The sequence below is a fragment of the Calonectris borealis genome, chromosome 1 (assembly GCF_964195595.1).
Source record: "Calonectris borealis chromosome 1, bCalBor7.hap1.2, whole genome shotgun sequence".
Taxonomy (NCBI): Eukaryota; Metazoa; Chordata; class Aves; order Procellariiformes; family Procellariidae; genus Calonectris; species Calonectris borealis.
In genome coordinates this window covers 152784844-152803554 of record NC_134312.1, presented here as the reverse complement: position 1 = coordinate 152803554, position 18711 = coordinate 152784844, and the positions used below count along the sequence as shown (strand labels likewise).

The 18711-nt window shown below is 44.8% G+C and overlaps 1 protein-coding gene across 1 annotated transcript in view; it reads left to right on the top strand.

Moving 5' to 3' along the window:
• Positions 1-5676: 5676 nt before the first annotated feature.
• The window catches only part of TMEM255B (transmembrane protein 255B), a 79515-nt gene continuing 66480 nt past the window's right edge, over positions 5677-18711 (top strand). Inside the window, exons 1-2 of the mRNA XM_075136552.1 lie at positions 5677-5796; positions 14873-15015. Coding sequence (XP_074992653.1) covers positions 5736-5796; positions 14873-15015 — 204 coding nt within the window. The 5' untranslated portion in view covers positions 5677-5735. The remainder of the gene's footprint in view (positions 5797-14872; positions 15016-18711) is intronic.

The following is an 18711-nucleotide window of genomic DNA, read 5'->3' as shown; positions in this document are numbered from 1 at the left end:
ATTGTCTTTTAATAGCCATTGACTCTTTCAGTCAAATAGTCAGTGGCCATTAACCTCAATCTCATGGCTACTCCTCTTGTTCCTTTCACTTCCTGCATGATTTCCTTATACTGCCCATCTGAGCTAAGGCAATGTATTCCTAGAGGGATTGTACCAGTAACCATGCCAAAAAATCCTATTTATAAATTATGAATAAAGGAAATCTACTTACCTCATTGCCATGACCCTGTGTGACCGGGCAAGCTGGCTTTTTAAGAATCCTAAGTTTAGCCTCAGCCATGACTGGCTGACCTTTCTGTTGGAGGTTCAAATAATGGGAGGAGGAGACAGGCCCCGAATTTTGAGGAATACAAAAGCAGTCCAAGTACTGTAGTGAACAGTTAAGAGCATTGGGGTCATTTAAGCTGCTTCACACTGGCAGTCTCTGTGACTGGATCTCTGAGCCTGGGCCTGTTTCTCTGGGAAACAAAACCCTGCTGAGAGCAGGAGTCATGGAGGAGGGCTGGAAGGAATGTTTTTTGCTTTGAATTTTACTAAAAACAAACAAACAACCTTCCCCCAAAGACCACCAAACACCACCACCACCAAAAGCCCGCAATGGATTTTCAAAAGAGGTTACTGAGAAAATAACTCTTGCAAGAGAATGAAGCCAATATAACAGGACTTAGTACAGACCAGACCAGACCCTCCTACAGAGAAACAGTGTAAATGACAATACTACACAAGGGATGAAAAAAGTAGTTGGAGAGTCATGCCTATCAACGGTTCTGGAAAGTGCTGAGGTGCTTCCATTGTCTGGTACTATTCAGTATTGTCACTGGTGGCCTTGGGATATAAGGCATATTAAATTTGCAGAGAATATAAAGTTGGGAGAAACTGTTGAGTATCTTGGAGGAAGTATGTCAGTAGACAGAATTCGAAATAATTTTGAATATTGCCCAGCCATTGGGCATCGCCCTTTAAGAAAGATGGGGCCCACACAGAGTGTGATGACACAGAGACTAGAGGGAAGCAACAGAAAACATGATCTGTGAGGAAAGACCAAACAGATTGGTCTTGTTTAAAATAAAGAAGAAAAGACTTCAGGGATACACAGGATACAAATTTCACGTGTGACCAACCTCAGCTCCAAAGCATTCACCAGCATAATGATGACCTGTAGGACAAAAGACAAAAACCTTCAAAGCTGCAGTGTGCCACAGGAAAGGAGCAGGAGACATCCCGAGCATCATGGAGGCCTTCAGGCCCATTGCTGACAGGGTACTTTTTAGATGAGGATGCAAAGATTATCCTGACAAATAGACCATGTTCCATGCAACACACACATTAGAAGAACTCTTAACAGCCTTGCCAGCCTAACCTTGGAGTGTGGGGACTCCTTCTGGGCACAAATCTAGCAAATAATTTAATTTTGACGTATAAGCAAGGTACATGAGCCAGGCATCTGAGAAACAAAGACCTTAAAAATATTAATTAAGAAAGTTCAGGTCCAAGTTACACATCTCAATGGTGAAAAAAATCCTTTTGGCTTTAGAGACATCCAGTAACATAAATATAAAATGAAGTTCTGCCACACTTACAATGCATTGAACTAATTAACAAGTATTAAATAACACATCCTAGAACACATCTATTTAGCAGTCTTTGCATTGGCATCATGCAAGCACTGTCGGTGATACACAGATCCCTCCTCAATTTCACTGAACTGGGGAGACTCCAAAGTTACAATAAAAGTTCTCATTGTTAGTTTTTAAGTGTGTAAGCCCCCACCTCAACCCATTTCTAATATGCTAGTATGCTCCTGATCCCGTAGTCCTCAGTACTAGCAATGTCTACCAGCTTTGTGATGGTCACACACTTCATAACCACACATACAATCCTTAAACCCAACAACACCAGTGATCTTGCCTCCAGACTGGTCCCTGAAGTGCACCTCAGACAGCCTGCCTTTTTCAGTATCTTGGCTTCCCTTTAGCAATCTCCATACCTGATGGTGACCCGTACTTGTAGCTCTCTGCTCCATGCTAAGTCATTTTCTCTGAAGGACTCTATTAAATGTGTAGCATAATCCAGACAGATTTGCTTCACTGCATTGCTTTTGCCTCAGGAATCACTTACCTTATCAAAGATCTTGTTAGTCTGACATGATCTAGCTTTGATGAACCATACTGTAGTTGAACCCATCTTTCACTAACCTCTAAGACTTTCCGCAGTTAAATTAACGGGGCATGGAGTTGCTCTTCCCCTCACTCCCTCTGCCTTTTTATAAGAGAGGATTCTTATTCTCCAGTAATAGTGCTTCACCTCCAACTTGGCTGATTCATGAAAACATTGCTCAGGACTTGAAAAGATAGCTACCAATTCTTTCAACATTTGGGGTGCAATTTTCCTGGGCCTGTCACGAGAAACAGCCAAAGTTATCCTTCCACTTCACATCTGTTAATGTAATCATTTATGTTATCCTCACTTGCTTTAGGTTCTCTGCCAATACCCTCATATAAATCATTTTTTGACTGAAAACTGAGGCAATGCATTCATTCAAGATTTGGAGCAGCCTCAATCTTCAGCCCATTCCTGGCATTTAGCAACGATACATCTTCCTTCTTTGAATCGTTTTTATTTATATAGTTGAATAATTCTTTGTTATCTGTTATCCTTTTCTTTGCAACATCTGGCTCAGCTAGATTTTTATCCACTCTTTCTCTCTCGTTTTACAGTTCTACAGTTCTAACCCTGCAAACTGTAGCTCTGCTATTTCCTTTTCTGTAGGTTCATTCTGTAATATTTCTGTAATATTCTCTTTCAGGTAGTTACTTATCCACTAGGTCTCTTTGGACCTGGGACAATAGGACAGTTGTTCTAGTCCTATTCCAACCTCTTTTAGGATATGAAAGTGCTATACAGGATTTTTCATTTTGGATTTAAAGTAAGTCCATGATTCCTCCACATTCAAATGCTTGAGTTTTTAGGTCCAAGCAGCCTCACCAATCATTTTTCCATAGTTTCTTAATGTTTGCCCTCTGATATCCAGGACTGTAGGACCAGATCTATTTTTGACTCTCCTGAAATTTGAAGTGAAAAACATAAGTCATTCATCAAAGGCTATTTTCTATAATCAAATTATTTTAAAAAGGATTTATAATATCCTTTTTGTTTACTGAAAAGAAGTCTAAAGCAGCTTCCCTTTGGGCTGTTGTGTCTGTTCAGTGGCTGCTGGTAGAAAAAGTTTATTGCCCATCACACCCAAGAATACATGCTGCATATGGTATTTGTTTTCCAAACTGTCTGGGGAATTAAAGACTTCCCCAACCCTGTTATTTACTGTTGATGGAAATCTCTATCCATAGCCATTCCTGAACCTCAGGGTCCATACCAGATTTTGGGGCTTTTTTTATCACTCTTATCACTTTTATCACTTCCAAAGAAATGTTTTATTTGTACCATCACCTTTTCTGTCTTCTCAATCCCTTACTTCATTAATTTCTATTAATAATTAGCAGTTAATGGGTAGTACAAATACTACCTCTATCCCCATTTTTCTCTTTTCTATACAGACTACAGCCTTCAAACCCTCTAGATTAGAGGACGCAAAGTGAAAAAGGTGGCTTTGACTTGGAGTGGAAACAGTTTGTGGTTGGCCTTAGCTCCTGGCTTACTTGGCTTCATAGACTAGGGGTGGTACCTGAGAAAGTTAGAATCATAGAACCATAGAATCATTAAGATTGGAAAAGACCTCTAAGATCATCGAGTCCAACCATCAACCCAACACTCCCATGCCCACTAAACTATGTCCCTAAGCGCCTCATCTACACGTCTTTTAAATACTTCCAGGGATGGTGACTCAACCACTTCCCTGGGCAGCCTGTTCCAAGGCCTGACCACTCTGAGTAAAGAAATTTCTCCTAATGTCCAATCTAAACCTCCCTTGGCGCAACTTGAGGCCATTTCCTCTCGTCCGATCGCTAGTTACTTCGGAGAAGAGACCAACACCCACCTCACTACAACCTCCTTCCAGGTAGTTGTAGAGCGCGATGAGGTCTCCCCTCAGCCTCCTCTCCTCCAGACTAAACAGTCCCAGTTCCCTCAGCTGTTCCTCATAAGACTTGTGCTCCAGGCCCTTCACCAGCTTCGTTGCCCTTCTCTGGACATGCTCCAACACCTCAATGTCCTTCTTGTAGTGAGGGGCCCAAAACCGAACACAGTATTCGAGGTGCGACCTCACCAGTGCCATCTAACCATTTTCTGGGGAAATCAGCCAAAAACTGAAGAAGTTAAATACATAGACACATAGACCTTTAGAGGTTTGTGCAAAAGACAAGCAAGAATGTTAAATAGAGTTGTGTTTGTGGCAAGTGGGAGAACACACCTTAGTGTAAGCAAAGCTCTTGCAGCCTATCAAAAATATTGTCCACAAGAAAATGTGCTTACGTTCTCTGCTATGGGGAAGTCCAGCAAAAGGAACAGCAGGCACCAAAACAGCACAGCGTCTGTTGGGTGTTTCTTCTCAGTTGTTCCCAGACTCTTTCAGACATGTCACACATCCCTGCAGTCGGTAGCACTAGAAGCAGCAGCTAGCAGTTCCTGGGTAGCAGCAGGACAAGTGGCAAGATTTGCTGTGGGAATGAAAACTGAGAAGGAGAGAACCAGTGAGGTTGAGAAATTGATAGACACCATGTAAGAAAAAGAATAGCCCTACAGTATCTCTTGACTATTGACGTTGCCTGTCTTAGCCTACGCCTACTTTAACCTACGTTTCCGAGATGCCTGTTTTTGTTACTGATTTTATTAATATTTCTGGTTGCTGTGTGTTTTATTTCTGATTGATATTGATTTTTTTAAAAAAGGGAAGAGGAAAGCTGAAAGGAAAACTTGATAATTCTGATCTCCACCAGGTGACAAATTGGTCCCCTGCCATAGGCCAAGAACAAATCAAGAAGCGAAGCCAAGCCTGGGGCACAGGTAGAACATATAATGAATTAAGTTTTGACTGCCGTGCAAATAAAGACCTAGTCCATCCCCCTCCCTCCCCTCCCCACAGGCTCAGAGGACAGCCTGGAAATGAGCTGCTTACGGTAGTCGGGAGGAGGAGGATGCCGAACCAAAATACAAGGAGAGCTGTGCCTCGTAAAGGAGCAACCAGAAGGCAGTGAGGAAACGGGCCTGCACCCGGAGCCGACCGGTGGGACTTGGTGCCACATCTTAGTTTTCGGCCAGGGTGGGTGGACACGGGCAGAGGCCGAGGCCGGGGAAGGGGAGGTGTGTGGTGGCTGAGGGACCCTGGGCAGAGACACCCGGTGCGCCCGTCCTGCCCACCGGGGCCACAAGGGAGCTCGCCAAGAGGGTCAAGAGGTACCGGCTTGGGCCGCTTTGTTTTACACGGGCCATGGAACCGCCGTTGAACGTGACCCTCTAGCGCAGGCGGTGCCCTGACCGCTGCGGCTGCCCCTGGGGGGCTGTGGGCGGGCGAGGGCGGCAGGGCAGAGGCGCGGTGCCCGCCGGGGGCCGCCCCGTTCCCCCCGCAGGGCTGCGGCTCCAGCCGCCGTTAGCCGTTGGGCAACGGCCGGTTCGGCGTTAGGAAACGACCCTCGCCACCGCCGGGGGCAGCGCCGCTGGCCCCGCCCCCGCTCCCCGCCGCGCTCCCCCGCGGGGCGGGCCCGCCGGGCCGCCCGCACCCCGAGGCCAACACCGGCCGCAGCGCGGCGAGGCGCGGAGCGGAGCGGAGGCGCCCGCGGAAGATGATGGCGCCGCCGCCCGCCCCCTCGGTGTCGAGTCCGCTGGCCGTGCTGGACCCCACAGGTGAGCCCCGGCACCTGCCCCGCCGCAACTTTCCCGCTCCGCCGAATGCGTGAGCCCCGGGGACACAGCGGCGGGGGCGCGGAGTGGCGCCCACGCCGGCGGCTGAGGGCGAGAGCGGCAGCCGGCAGCCGGCTGCGGGGGCTGGACGGCCGGGCGAGGCTGGAGGGGAGCTGGCGGCTTTCCCTGGGGAGGCGCAGCTGCCTCCGCCTCAGCGCCTCAGTTGAGGGGCGGGAAAGGCGCAGGCGGGGGCTCTGCCCGGGCCGCGTCCCGCGGAGCGGGGCGCCGGCGCCGGGGGATTTCAGCCCGAGCTTGCCAGCCTGGTTCGTGCTACCGCTCTTCCTCTCGCTCACCGAGGTGTTTAAAAACACCAGGTTTTCTTCTGAGCCTTCCGCCGCGCTTAATGAATCGCTGTGCGGATGGTTTAACGTTAGAACGAATAGCTTCATACGGGACGTTAATAGAAAATTAACGTAAGAGGTGTCCTTATGCGCTCGATGAAAATGGCCAGTTGCTGTGCTGGAGCAGGTGGAAATGTCCGCGGGTGCGGAGCGGGCTGGGGGCGGGTGGGCGGCCGGGACGGCCGTGGCGCGGCGGCTGGCGGCGGCAGGCTTTTGCTCTGTGTTTCCACTCATGTCGTGGTGCCTTGCTAAAGTGGTGTGCTGCTGGTGTTTGCAGCGTACGTCCCGAAAAATGAAGACATAGGCAAAAGAAAGGACAAATATGTCATTATTCCGGTGAAACTCATTAAAGTCAAGAAAATGCAGAACGTATTGCTAGGAATTACTCCGTGTGGTGTTTGAGAGGGTAAACACAGATTTTGCTAGGTACCCAAGGATTGTAACAGCCAGATAAAAAATGTATTAGACCTTAATTTTTGTCTTAAATTTCGAGGAAAAATGGTATCCGTGTTGAAAAGGTAGCAGTGGAAGATGTGGTGTAACTTAAGAACGTTTTCAGGTAATTGGCAGAAAAAGAAGAATCTGTATGCTAGCTTTAAACTAGTGGTTAGCTGCTCATTAAATTATTTATTAGTGAAACAATTGCTGCCAAAGCAATGAAGTCATAGTGATACTGCATGATATCCCTTGCTATAGCTATACTACATGGTGTCAAAGCAGGGTTTGTGGCGGTTTTTTGCTTGGTTTTTGGTTGTTGTTTTTTTTTTTTTAATAGATTTGTAAAAGCACAGCAGTGTTTCCTATGGTCTTGAATATATAACACACTCACGGATTCTTCCTCAACAAATTCATAATAAAGATAAGAGACAGGCCTGATAAAAGCTGCTATCTTGTGGCTTGAAACAAATGCTGTTGCATCTGGTTTAATTAGTTCAGCACTCTGGACCAGTCAAGCATTTAATCAGAAAGGGGAAAGTAATCACCAATAGCAGGTGTGAATATCTCTTTTAAGCATTTCAGTCCATCACATTTAATTTTGGGAGGCAATGTAGGATTAATTCAATTTCACTGGCATAAACCATTTTTGAAAATACCCAATGAAAACTGTAGCCAAGAGAGAGATGGCACTGAAGTGAGCACTGCAGTAATTAAAAATTATTAATTTAGCTCCAAAGATCTTCCCTTAATATTTTCTCGATAGCAGCAAAGCAGCGGATACCTTTGATACTATACTCCTCTGTCTCTGGTGAATTTCTGCTTAAATTATCTTATATATGGTTAATGCCACTCTCTGAAACATGTCACAATTTTTAGTAGTATTCATTAGGTAATAAAAATGCACTGTTTTTTCTGCTACAAAACTTTCCTCCCTTATCTTTTCTCATACTACAATGCTAATATACATTGGGCTGGGGCATTATTTGAAACAAGTGTTTCCATTTAGATCACCTTAACTAGATCAAAGAGGAAGGTATGAAATTGTGTGGTTCTAACAGTCAGCAAATGTGATTGTGATCCCAGCAAATTGCTCCATCCTGCAGCGATTCTTTCCTTGCCAAAAATCGTTCCACGGTTTTTAATAGACTATGACATTTAGAGCTGGATTTTAAAAGGAGCAGTGAAGTTAGCAAAGTATAGTTGCCTTGGTCTAAATGTAGACTTTCTTTGAGTTAAATTGCAGATCATATGCAAGTTTTCTAGAGTTCAGAGATGCTGTTTCACTCTATTCTTTCTTTCCCTTGACCATTGGACACATTCCATACCATGGACACGTTTCATCGTAAATTTGTTCGTTCTCCTTTTAAACTCACCTTTTGCTTCATTCAAATCCAGACCCTACCATTCGCCAATAGATCTACCACTTTGCATTCTACCACCAATCTGATCTATACCCTCCCCACAAAACCATTCATTTTCCATACTGTTCCTACAAATTGAATTTATCCTCCGGCCATCGTGAACAGAGCATTGTAAATACAATTTTGTTTTCTGCAACTGATGAACGGACAAAAGATTTTGCTGAGTCCAGCAGAGCTTTGTCTTCAGCAGGCACTTTTTCTTTTTACTCTCTGGAGGATGATCTCTATTTCTGTGCTCACGGGCCTTTCTCTGTCCCAAGGAGACACCAGTCTGGTGTCTCTCCTCCTTGTCCTGACGGCGTTCTCTTGCCTTCCGTTGGGGTAGCAGGGCTGAGTGGCTCAAGCAGGTACGTTGCCTGACAGACATTTAGCAAGCAAAGCAGAGAATGTTTCTGGAACTGTTCCTTTTCATGCACAATTTAAGTCTATATGCCAGGCAGAGCACAAGCCATGATGTGGAAGCAGCATTACCTCTCTAATTTATCTCCCAACTTTTATTGTAGTGCCCATTGCTGCAGTATCAAAACTCAGTTAAAACTTCGCTGGCCAAAACTGCTGAGCAATATTGTCAGTAGAAGGTAATAACATGTTCACACCCTCTATTGACCCCGGCCTCAAGCTAATGCTAATAAGGATATGACAAGAAGATTTCTTTCTTCATGCTTGATTTTTGGTGTGCTAGAGATACAAATTTGAAGCTATAACTAAATTGGAGTAAGGTCCAGGCTAAGAGTTTATATGTTCATACTGAATCATTGTTAAAGAATTTAAAGGGGATAAAGGTCAAAATTCTTCTAAGAGTCACTTCAGTATTAAAAAACTGGAAAGTCAATAGCCTACATTAACTGTTTTCTGCACTACAGGAACATCAGTGTTGGAAGAAAATTCAACCTAGAAATACTGACAGCAGCATTTCCTCTGCTCTTAATTTAACTGCTGTTCTTGTATATGGTCAGCCTTTGGTCCAAGCCCTGCCACAGAGAGTGTCAGGGAAGAAGGCTGGGCCAGCCCCTCTGTCTGTGCTGTGGACAGGGCTCCTGAGGGAACAGCCTGGCGTTGGGTTTTGGCTGGAAGGGACATTAAAAACAGATCCAAAAAACTGTATGGTAACTGCTACAAACACCAGTAAACAAAGACTCGAAAAATCTTGGGAGCCAATATGACCGAAATAGCAGAAGGGAGCTAATAGTAGGAACCCGTTGCAGCTGTAGCCTTTCTTGTCTGAAGATATTATGCTGCTTTACAAATATTACTTAGGCCTCAGAATATGCTGCTGACTTACATATGTGTAATTATACACATTTTGATAGATACAGCAAAGATTTTTATTGGTGTGACAGACAGAGCAGAAACCAATTTAGACCTGATTTCTACCCATCTTCTCTGAGCATGTGACAGTCTTTGAGGACAAGGGCTTGCATCAGTCTCTGCTCCAGAAGGGACCTTTCCGTGCTGCTGCCTGTAAGTCATGTCCACTAAGGGTGGATTTTATAGCTAATTACATGTAGTTATGAGAGTTTCCAAACTGGAGTATGAAAAAGAAGAGATATGATTGGATATTTGTAGCTGATTTGAAATGCAGCTGGTAGTAGATCAACAAATCTGAGGATTGAAGGGTATCACATACATAAATTGATTATGCTTTCTGGCACACATACATTTTGAAGTTAAAATGTAGCTCAGTCTGAAAAATGACCCTACAAATAATGATATCCTTTTCTGTTTTATCTCACTAAATCCACATCCGATTTACTTCAATTACAAATAAGAGTGTGCTTTTCCTAAGACATTTTCCAGCAAACTCAGTCTGGGCAATCAAACTCATGTCTTTCTTTTTTGCACATCATTATTGATAACCAAAACTCTGGAGGGCAGGTTGGACCCTTAGTTTATCTCCATGCAATCTGGTTAACCTTTGCCAGTACAGTGTTACTTGGAGAAAAATGTGAAGGCTTATTTCCTCAGGTACTTGTCATAAAAGCAGACATTCAGTGGTTTCAGAAACACTTGGGTGAGGAGCGTCTGTCCCATTGACTTTCAGAAGGTTTGTGTTCCTACGTCCCTTTAAAGTATGTCTACATTGCAGCTGCAGTTTTCATAACAGTCGATATGAGTGCACATACCCAAGCCACCTTTAGTCTAGCTGTCTTGACTCATAAAACCGTAGAATAATTCAGGTGGGAAGGTGCCTCAGGAAGTTGCTGGTCCAACCTCCTGCTCAAAGCAGGGTCAACTATGAGGTCAGACCAGGTTGCTCAGGGCTTTTTCTGGTTGGATTTCGAAAACCTCCAAGGATGGAGACAGCACAACCTCTTTGGGCAACCTGTTCCAATGCTTAACCATCCTAATGTTGAAATTTTTTTTTTCCTTATACTCAGTCTGAAACACCTCTTGTGTTTCAGTTTATGTCCTCTTGCTGTGCACTGCTATGAAACGCCTGAGTCTGTCCTCTTGACAACCACTTCATAGGCACTAGAAGACTGCTACTAGCCCTGCTAAAAGCCATCTCATCTCTAGGCTGAGCAAGCCTTGTTCCCTCAGCCTCTTCTTACACAGCGAGTGCGCCAGCCCCCTGACCTTCTTTGGGATCCTCTGTTGAATTCACTGCAGTTAATGGATTTATTTCCTGTACTGGGGGCCCAAAACTGCATGTAATATTATATGTGGTCTAAAAAGTGCTGAATAGAGGGGCATAGTTACTCCATAGTTACATCCATCTACTGATGATGCTTCTGTTAATACAGCCCAGGATGCTGCTGGCCTTCTTTGCTCTCAGGGCACACTGCTGGTTCATGTTCAGCTCATTGTCTACCAACACCCCCAGGTTCTTTTCAGCAGAGCTGCTCCACAGCCTGGCAGTCCCCGACCTGTGTCATTGCAAGGCATTATTCCTTCCTTTGCTCAGGACTTTGCATCTATCTGTTGGATTCTGTAAGGTTTCTGCTGGCCCATTTTTCCAGCCTGCCTAGATCCCTTTGAATGGCAGCCCTGCCTCCAGGGTATCGACTGGCCCCCCAGTTTTGTGTCATCTGCCAGCTTGATGAGCAGGCATGCTACCACTTTGTGTAGGTCATTGATGAATACGTTAAATGGGACAGGTCCCAAGACAGACCCCCACGGTACCCCACTTGTTACTGGCCTCCAGGTAGAGTACAGTCCATTAACCACTCCCTCTGAACCCAACAATCCAGGCAATTTTTTAACCATTTGCTTGTCCACCCATCCAGGCCATGACATCCCAGCTTGGTTATGAGAATGTTGTGGGATACCATGTTAAAAACCTTGCTAGATTTGAGGTAAAACACATCCACTGCTCCACAAGTCCAGTCATTTTGTCACAGCAGGCAGTCGGGTTGGTCAGGCATGATTTGCCTCCGGTAAATCCATGCTGACTGTTGCCAATCACCTTTTCCTTATGTGCCCAGAAATGTCTTACAAGAGGATTTGCTCCGTATTTTTGGTCCCAGCCTTCCAGGAACCAAAGTGAGGTTGATTGGCCTGTAATTCCCCAAATCCCCATTTTGGCCTTTTTTAAAGATAGGTGGAGCATTTGCCTTTCTTCAGTTATTGGGATTCCCAGATCTCCATGTCTTTCAGAGATGACAGAGTGTGGCAAGGACATCAGATATTTTTTAAAATCTGGTAGATATATTGAATGAATCATTTTAGTTTATGGGAAGGGAAACTGATTTGTGGAGTTAGAAGTCTGCTTTCCCCTCTTGGCCATGTGAACTGGCTTCATTGAAAGAACTGCCTTTAACCCCATACACTTGGTGAAGAACTGATTGATAATGAATAACCTTTCCGTTTCCATGTCCCCAGTGACCCTCCATGGATTAACAGGGAATTGCCAGAGGAATACAGCTGGGGCACAGGCTGGAGGGGAGATGTCTGGAGAGTCCTGTGAATTATTTCTTGATCTTTAGCAGGAAGACTTTGTACATGCAGGCGAAAGAGACTCGTGTAAGCTCAATAGATGATACTTGTCTTCAGTAAAGTTGCTTGCATTTCATACTAAAAGACTGGACTCATTTTGGCTGGTTGTTCTACTGCAGAAATGTAAGCAAACACAGGTTTTTATTATAAATGCATTTATTTATTCATTGAAATTATTTGACTTGGTTTGCAAACATCACCAATCTAGCCTGGCTTTTGAACTGTAAACATTTATCATAGAATCACAGAATAGTTTAGGTTGGAAGGGACCTTTAAAGGTCATCTAGTCCAACCCCCCTGCTGTGGGCAGGGACATCTTCAACTAGATCAGGTTGCTCAGAGCCCTGTGCAACCTGACCTTGAATGTTTCCAGGGATGGGGCATCTACCACCTCTCTGGGCAACCTGTGCCAGTGTTTCACCCCCCTCATTGTAAAAAATTTCTTCCTTATATCTAGTCTAAATCTACCCTCTTTTAGTTTAAAACCATTCCCCCTTGTCCTGTCACAACAGGCCCTGCTAAAAAGTTTGTCTCCATTTTTCTAATAAGCCTCCTTTAAGTACTGATAGCCTGCAAAAAGGTCTCCCCGAAGCCTTCTCTTCTCCAGGCTGAATAACCCTAGCTCTCTCAGCATTTCTTCATAGGAGAGGTGTTCCACCCCCCTGATCATTTTTGTGGTCCTCCTCTGGACCTGCTCCAACAGGTCCATGTCTTTCCTGTGCTGAGGACTCCGGAGCTGGACGCAGTACTCCAGGTGGGGTCTCACCAGAGCAGAGTAGAGGGGCAGAATCACCTCCCTTGGACCTGCTGGCCACGCTGCTTTTGATGCAGCCCAGGACATGATTGGCCTTCTGGGCTGCGAGTGCACATTGCTGGCTCATGTCCAGCTTTTCATCCACCAGTACCCCCAAGTTTTTCTCGGCAGGGCTGCTCTCAATCCCTTCATCCCCCAGCCTGTATTGATATCGGGGGTTGCCCTGACCCAGGTGCAGGACCTTGCACTTGGCCTTGTTGAACCTCATGAGGTTCACACGGGCCCACTTCTCGAGCTTGTCCAGGTCCCTCTGGACATCCTGTCCCTCAGGCGTGTCGACTGCACCACTCAGCTTGGTGTCATCTGCAAACTTGCTGAGGGTGCACTCGATCCCACTGTCTATGTCATTGATGAAGACATTAAACAGTACCGGTCCCAATACGGACCCCTGAAGGACACCACTTGTCAGCGATCTCCATCTGGACATTGAGCCGTTGACCACTACCCTCTGGATGCGACCATCTAGCCAATTCCTCATCCACCAGACAGTCCACCCATCAAGTCCATACCTCTCTAGTTTAGGGAGAAGGATGTTGTGGGGGACCGTGTCAAAGGTCTTACAGAGGTCCAGACAGATGACATCTGTAGCCCCTCCCATGTCCACTGATATAGTCACTCCATCATAGAAGGCCACTAGGTTGGTCAGGCAGGACTTGCCTTTGGTGAAGCCACGCTGGCTGTCTCGAATCACCTCCCCATCCTCCACGTGCCTTAGCATAGCTTCCAGGAGGATCTGTTCCATGATCTTCCTAGGCACAGAGGTGAGATTGACTGGCCGGTAGTTCCCCAGGTCTTCCTTTTTTCCCTTTTTAAAAGTGGGGGTTATTTAAGCGTGTTACCTAACTTTAAATTGGCCATATAACTCAAGTGACTCATTGCAAACGGCTTCTGCTTGCTTTTTGACTTCCCTGCACTTCCCCTGCTTTTGCTTACAGCGGCAGCAAGATGCCTCACCCACAGAGCCTGATCCACAAGGCTGCCATCCCCTCACCTACCCGCCCTGGCGAGGGCTGTTGCCTCCAGTATTCAGTGCAACACCACAGCCTCTGCCTCTTCCCGAGACTGGGCGCGCAGGCAGCTTCGTGAGGCCGCGGCGGGGAGAGTCACTGGCCCTGTGCTGTGGACAGGTTGTGCTCTCGCTGGAGCTTCATGCTGCCCAGTGGCAGCCCGGGGTGGCACAGAGTCGTGTGGCCCAGAGCTCATGGGGTGGTCCTGCATACTTTTGCCTTGCCTTTCAAAGCAAAAAGGATCAGAAAGGGGGACCACAGTTTGATTCATCAGGGTGCCTTTTGTTAGTTAGGGTCACGTATTGATTGCTGTTTTTAAATAAGTCTGTGCTATGGACTGGGGCTCTGATGTCAGTAACCTGTGGTTGCAGCTCAGATATGCCGCCACAATAACAAGGTTAAGTGGCTTGAAGCAGGCTGAAAGCAGTAGATGAGCCTGCCGTTTTTCACTTTCGGGTATCTGAATCCAAATCCCAGTGAGATCGAATGTATTTCACTGAGCAGCAACTGTTTAAAAAGGTAGTCCCGTATATCATTATCTGATCAACCATATTACAGGTTTGCTTCGGAGATACAGATTGGTTTGCTTACCCTAGTAAATATGAGGAGCACATTCATTTTCATGATAGTATGCAGAGCCTCTGCTAGTCTTGTTTAAAATGTAAATTTTTATGTTCTGTCCAGGTAGAGTCACATTGGCACTTCACATAGGTAAGTGTTTAAGGCCTACAGGATTTGACTTATGGATGTGAGCAACACTTAATTATGAACGTTACCGAAGGCAAGGCATAATTATCATTGCCACCGACTTTCAGTTCAGCTTAATAAAAACTCATCTCATGCATGTACCCAATGTGTGTGCAGTAAGCTATGCTGAGCTCTAGCTAACCCTGTGGTTTTTAATTCCCTCTGTTGTCTGCCAGCTTTTTTCCTTAGTGGGAGAACAGCAGTGGGTTAACAATAGAAAAGATTAACAAAAGAAAATCTTCTGTTACTTTGTATTTGTTCTGCCATGATTGCAATGAAAAGCTCTCTTTTTTTTTTTTTCCTCACTCCCTACAGGACAATTTGCAAAAAGGAAGAAGACTTCGCTTTGGTTCACAGTCTCTCTGCTGGTAGTGTCTGTTTTCATACTGACCATAGGTCTGGCAGCTACCACAAGAACAGAAAATGTCACCGTGGGAGGCTACTACCCAGGCATCGTTGTGAGTAAAGAAACCTATTTTAGATTATTGGGTACATCCAGATAAATTATTATCAGCTGGATATGGGAAGGTCTGATTGATTAAAAAAAAAGAAAATTCAGTCCTGTTGCATTTCACAGGAGAGAGATGCTCCTTTGTTTTGATCTAGATCTAGTCTGTATGAGGTAGAGGGGTAAATTCTGTTTTTCTGAAGTGCCCCAGAGAGGAGGCTGTTAGGGGCAGAAGGGGGTCAAGGTTGCACTGCGCAGCCATATGCTCGTATCAGGGGCCTTTGTGAGAACCTGTGCTTGACTTGCCACTGATCTCTATTAAACGTGGGCGTATAAGTGACTGGACAGGGTAGATTTAAATGACCTTTTAAAGGTTTACTACTTTGATGGCAGAAAGAGCCACTCCGCTCTCGTGTCCATGTGCCAGGAATTCTGCTGGGTCCATTGCAGGTAAAGCCCTGCGGATGGGCATATGGAAGCTTTTCCCTGGAGCCTGCTTAACATCCTCTTGTGCAGTCTTGCTGTCAGTCCTCTTGTACGAGATCCCCTTCCGAAATCCTTAGTCTTGTTTTTGCCTTGGGAACAGACCGCTTAAACACGTTCCTGCACTGGGCAGAAGGTTAGAGTTGCAGCCCTTTGTGCCTCTGAGACTTCTGGGGAGGGTTAGCCCTGCCAGGCCCTTGCCAGTTCAACCCCCATGGCCCTTTCTGATCTCAGAAAAAGGAATCGGTCATATCCGAAACCCCTGGATTAAAAAAGTTTTTTGAGATACCTGAGCTGAGTTTTAAAAAGGAGGAGTACGGGCAGCAAATAGAGAAAAGCCCATCTGCCTCGTTTGGTCTCCCTGAGCCAGCCAAGAGGAGGCAGAGGGTGCAAGGTGAAGAAAGAAACTCATGTACTTAGAGTTAGGTACCTGCTTAGGTGTGTGGCTCCACCACTACCAAAATGTGTTGTAAGGTGCTGTTATCTCTTGTTCTCTATGGAATGAAATGCCCAAAGAAGAGCAATATGTGTCTTTTAATACTGTGCATACATTTTGCATTGCTGTTAATAATTTGTGAGTTAGAACTGTTCCTCCTAAGCAAGTCCTCTTACATCTTAGTGTCATGCTGAGAACAGGTCTTTCAGAAAGATAATTTTGGGATAATGATCTATAAGGAGTGGTGTTTTAAAAATAGAACAAAAAGTAGCTCCAAGAATAGAACCTTAAAGGAATGAATTTTCCTTTCATTAAGCTAAAATAGATAGATTAATACTGATAAAGGTATCTTCTTCTTCTATAATTTGAATTAAAATATTTTACAAGACCATATTATCTGCATTCATTCCCTTGAAAGAAGTTTCATTTTTAAACTGTTGTCTTTAGTAAGTGTAATAAGTAATAAACCCATGTGCACAAACCAGTTTATTTCAGCATTTAGTTTCTTTTAGGAATAACGCAATGTCTATTCACTCAGCTGAAAAATATAATCTACTAAAATACTTTTTAAAAAAATCTTGGAATCGCTAAACCCAGATAGAATAGCTAGAATTTATCAGAACACTTTGAAAACAAAACCTTTTATTAATAATTTTCCCCGTCAAAAGATTGTTGGAGCTAAATAATTTTCATAAAATTCAGAATTCTTTTTGTGCACATGGGATGGATTATTGAAGTAACTGAGAGAGAGTGATGGGTAATTGTCAGTGTAAACTTTATTAATACACTAAATATCCCAAACATTTAGCAAGAGTTAAAGGTGCTATGCAAACCGTGCACGGTATCTTGCCAAAAGCCTGGTCAGAGGTGTATGACAGCACTGCTGCGTTCCTGCCTCATTGCCAGAGGTTATTGACTCCAGTTCAGCATTGGCAGATGGAATATGGGGAGGCCTCTCCTCCGCCTCCGTGCAAAGTCAGCCATCTCTTTCAGAATGAGCTGAATAACCCTCAAAAGGTGCTTCTCTTCTCCGCTGACAGTAGAGGGAGCTTAGAAAACCAACATAGCACTGGTTCCAAACTTTTAGATACCTAAAGCTAGGGGAGTGAATTGGACACTACATATTTAACTGTTGGGCTCAAAGAAAAGAAGGATTATGAGGACAGACAGTGTTAATTACAACTGAAAATAAGGTCTAGTTCTCATAGAATTCAGTAGTAAAATATTAACTTGAGAGCTGGTAGATGAGATCTACCTACTGGCCTTAGGTAAGGGATTTTGGTCTTAAAAACCATGCAGAATTAGGCCCTACCTTGCAAACACCTACAAATGTGAATAAGACCATCCACTTGCATAGATTCACTTGCGTCTAGAAGCATTTGCAGATCAGGCCTTTAGAGCTAGATCCATAATATAATTTGGGCTTCTGCTTAGTTGCCATTGGCTTCAAGAAGAGTTAGGTGCCTTAATTTCTCTGTTTATGTGGTCACTTGTCATTTGTTTTGGAAAAAGCTTTTTTCTAAGTACATCTTTATAGTGGTAGGTATTATCTGCATTTATGCATCCAAAGTAATTTAACATAAAATATTTCTGTGTGTAGATGAGTTAGTATAATGTTCCACTTTGCAAGGTGTCTGCATTTATTATATTACTGCTTGATCATCAGTTTGGGTTTAGGGCTGTCATTGTGGAATGGGCTGGAAAGCCAGAGTTGGAGCTTCTTCAACCTCACTTCCTTATAAATATTGTTTATACTTAAATATTTAATGTCACTTCTCTATGACGACTGCTTGTATTATTTTCATTTGCTGCTTTTATAATCTTTGAACCAGGAGTCTACAGGGGCCAATTGTCCCAGTCACCATACTGACCTGGACTCCCAGAGTTCCCAACCCAAATAGCCTATTCTCTAAACAGACCAAAAAAGCAGTGCATGTGACCCTAAACAATCTCAGCAATGCTGTGGCTTAAATCGTGATCTCTATCTGCTCCTTCTTATTTAATTGCTATTGTTCCATATTTGCTCATTTTTTCTTCACATGGATTATATTACTGCGCTCTGTGTCCCCTGCATCAGCCATAAATGGGGCTTTATGGATTGTTCCTGTTGGGATGAAAAATGGGGCTTGGAACCAAGTGTCATTTTGATGTAGTTATCTTAATTCACAAAGTTGCTGTCCCCTGAACAGAGTGTCCTTGCTCAGGGTTCCAAGTCTCTCTCCTATTCAGCTGTCAGCATGGATGCATTTGCGCACTCTTTCTTTTTCAAAGTCTCTGCTTTTAGTCCTTGTGCCTCCCTTTCACATAAATCTTCCCAAAGCACTTAAGAGCAAATCTCCTTTCCCTACATTTGCTTTTTTGGGAGGGAGTGACGGATTCCTGTTGTGATACTGAGCGAGTAAAGTGCTTGCAGGAGATTTGCTTTCTGCTGCGAGCGGTTGTGCATAACAGCAAGGAGTTCATGGGCATTGCTCAAGTCCTTGGCTGGGACGCGTCATCCTTAAAAACTTAACTTGTGCTTGGAGGAGAGGCTCTGAACCAGATTCAGAGACCTCGTTACAGAAAGGGGCTTAGATTCCTTAGCGGAAATGTCATGCCCTGTCCATGGGGTGGGTTGGGTGGGACCTGAGGGGTGACGGGGGGTGTGTCTGGGCAAGGAGGAGTGTCAGCCCTAGTGAAGAGGGGATCAAGGAGCCTGAAAGTGATGGGGGATTGAGACTGAGGTGACCGCAGGGCAGCGTGTGGCCAGGTAAGGCAAAGAGGGACCTCTATGGAAAGAGCCTGTTG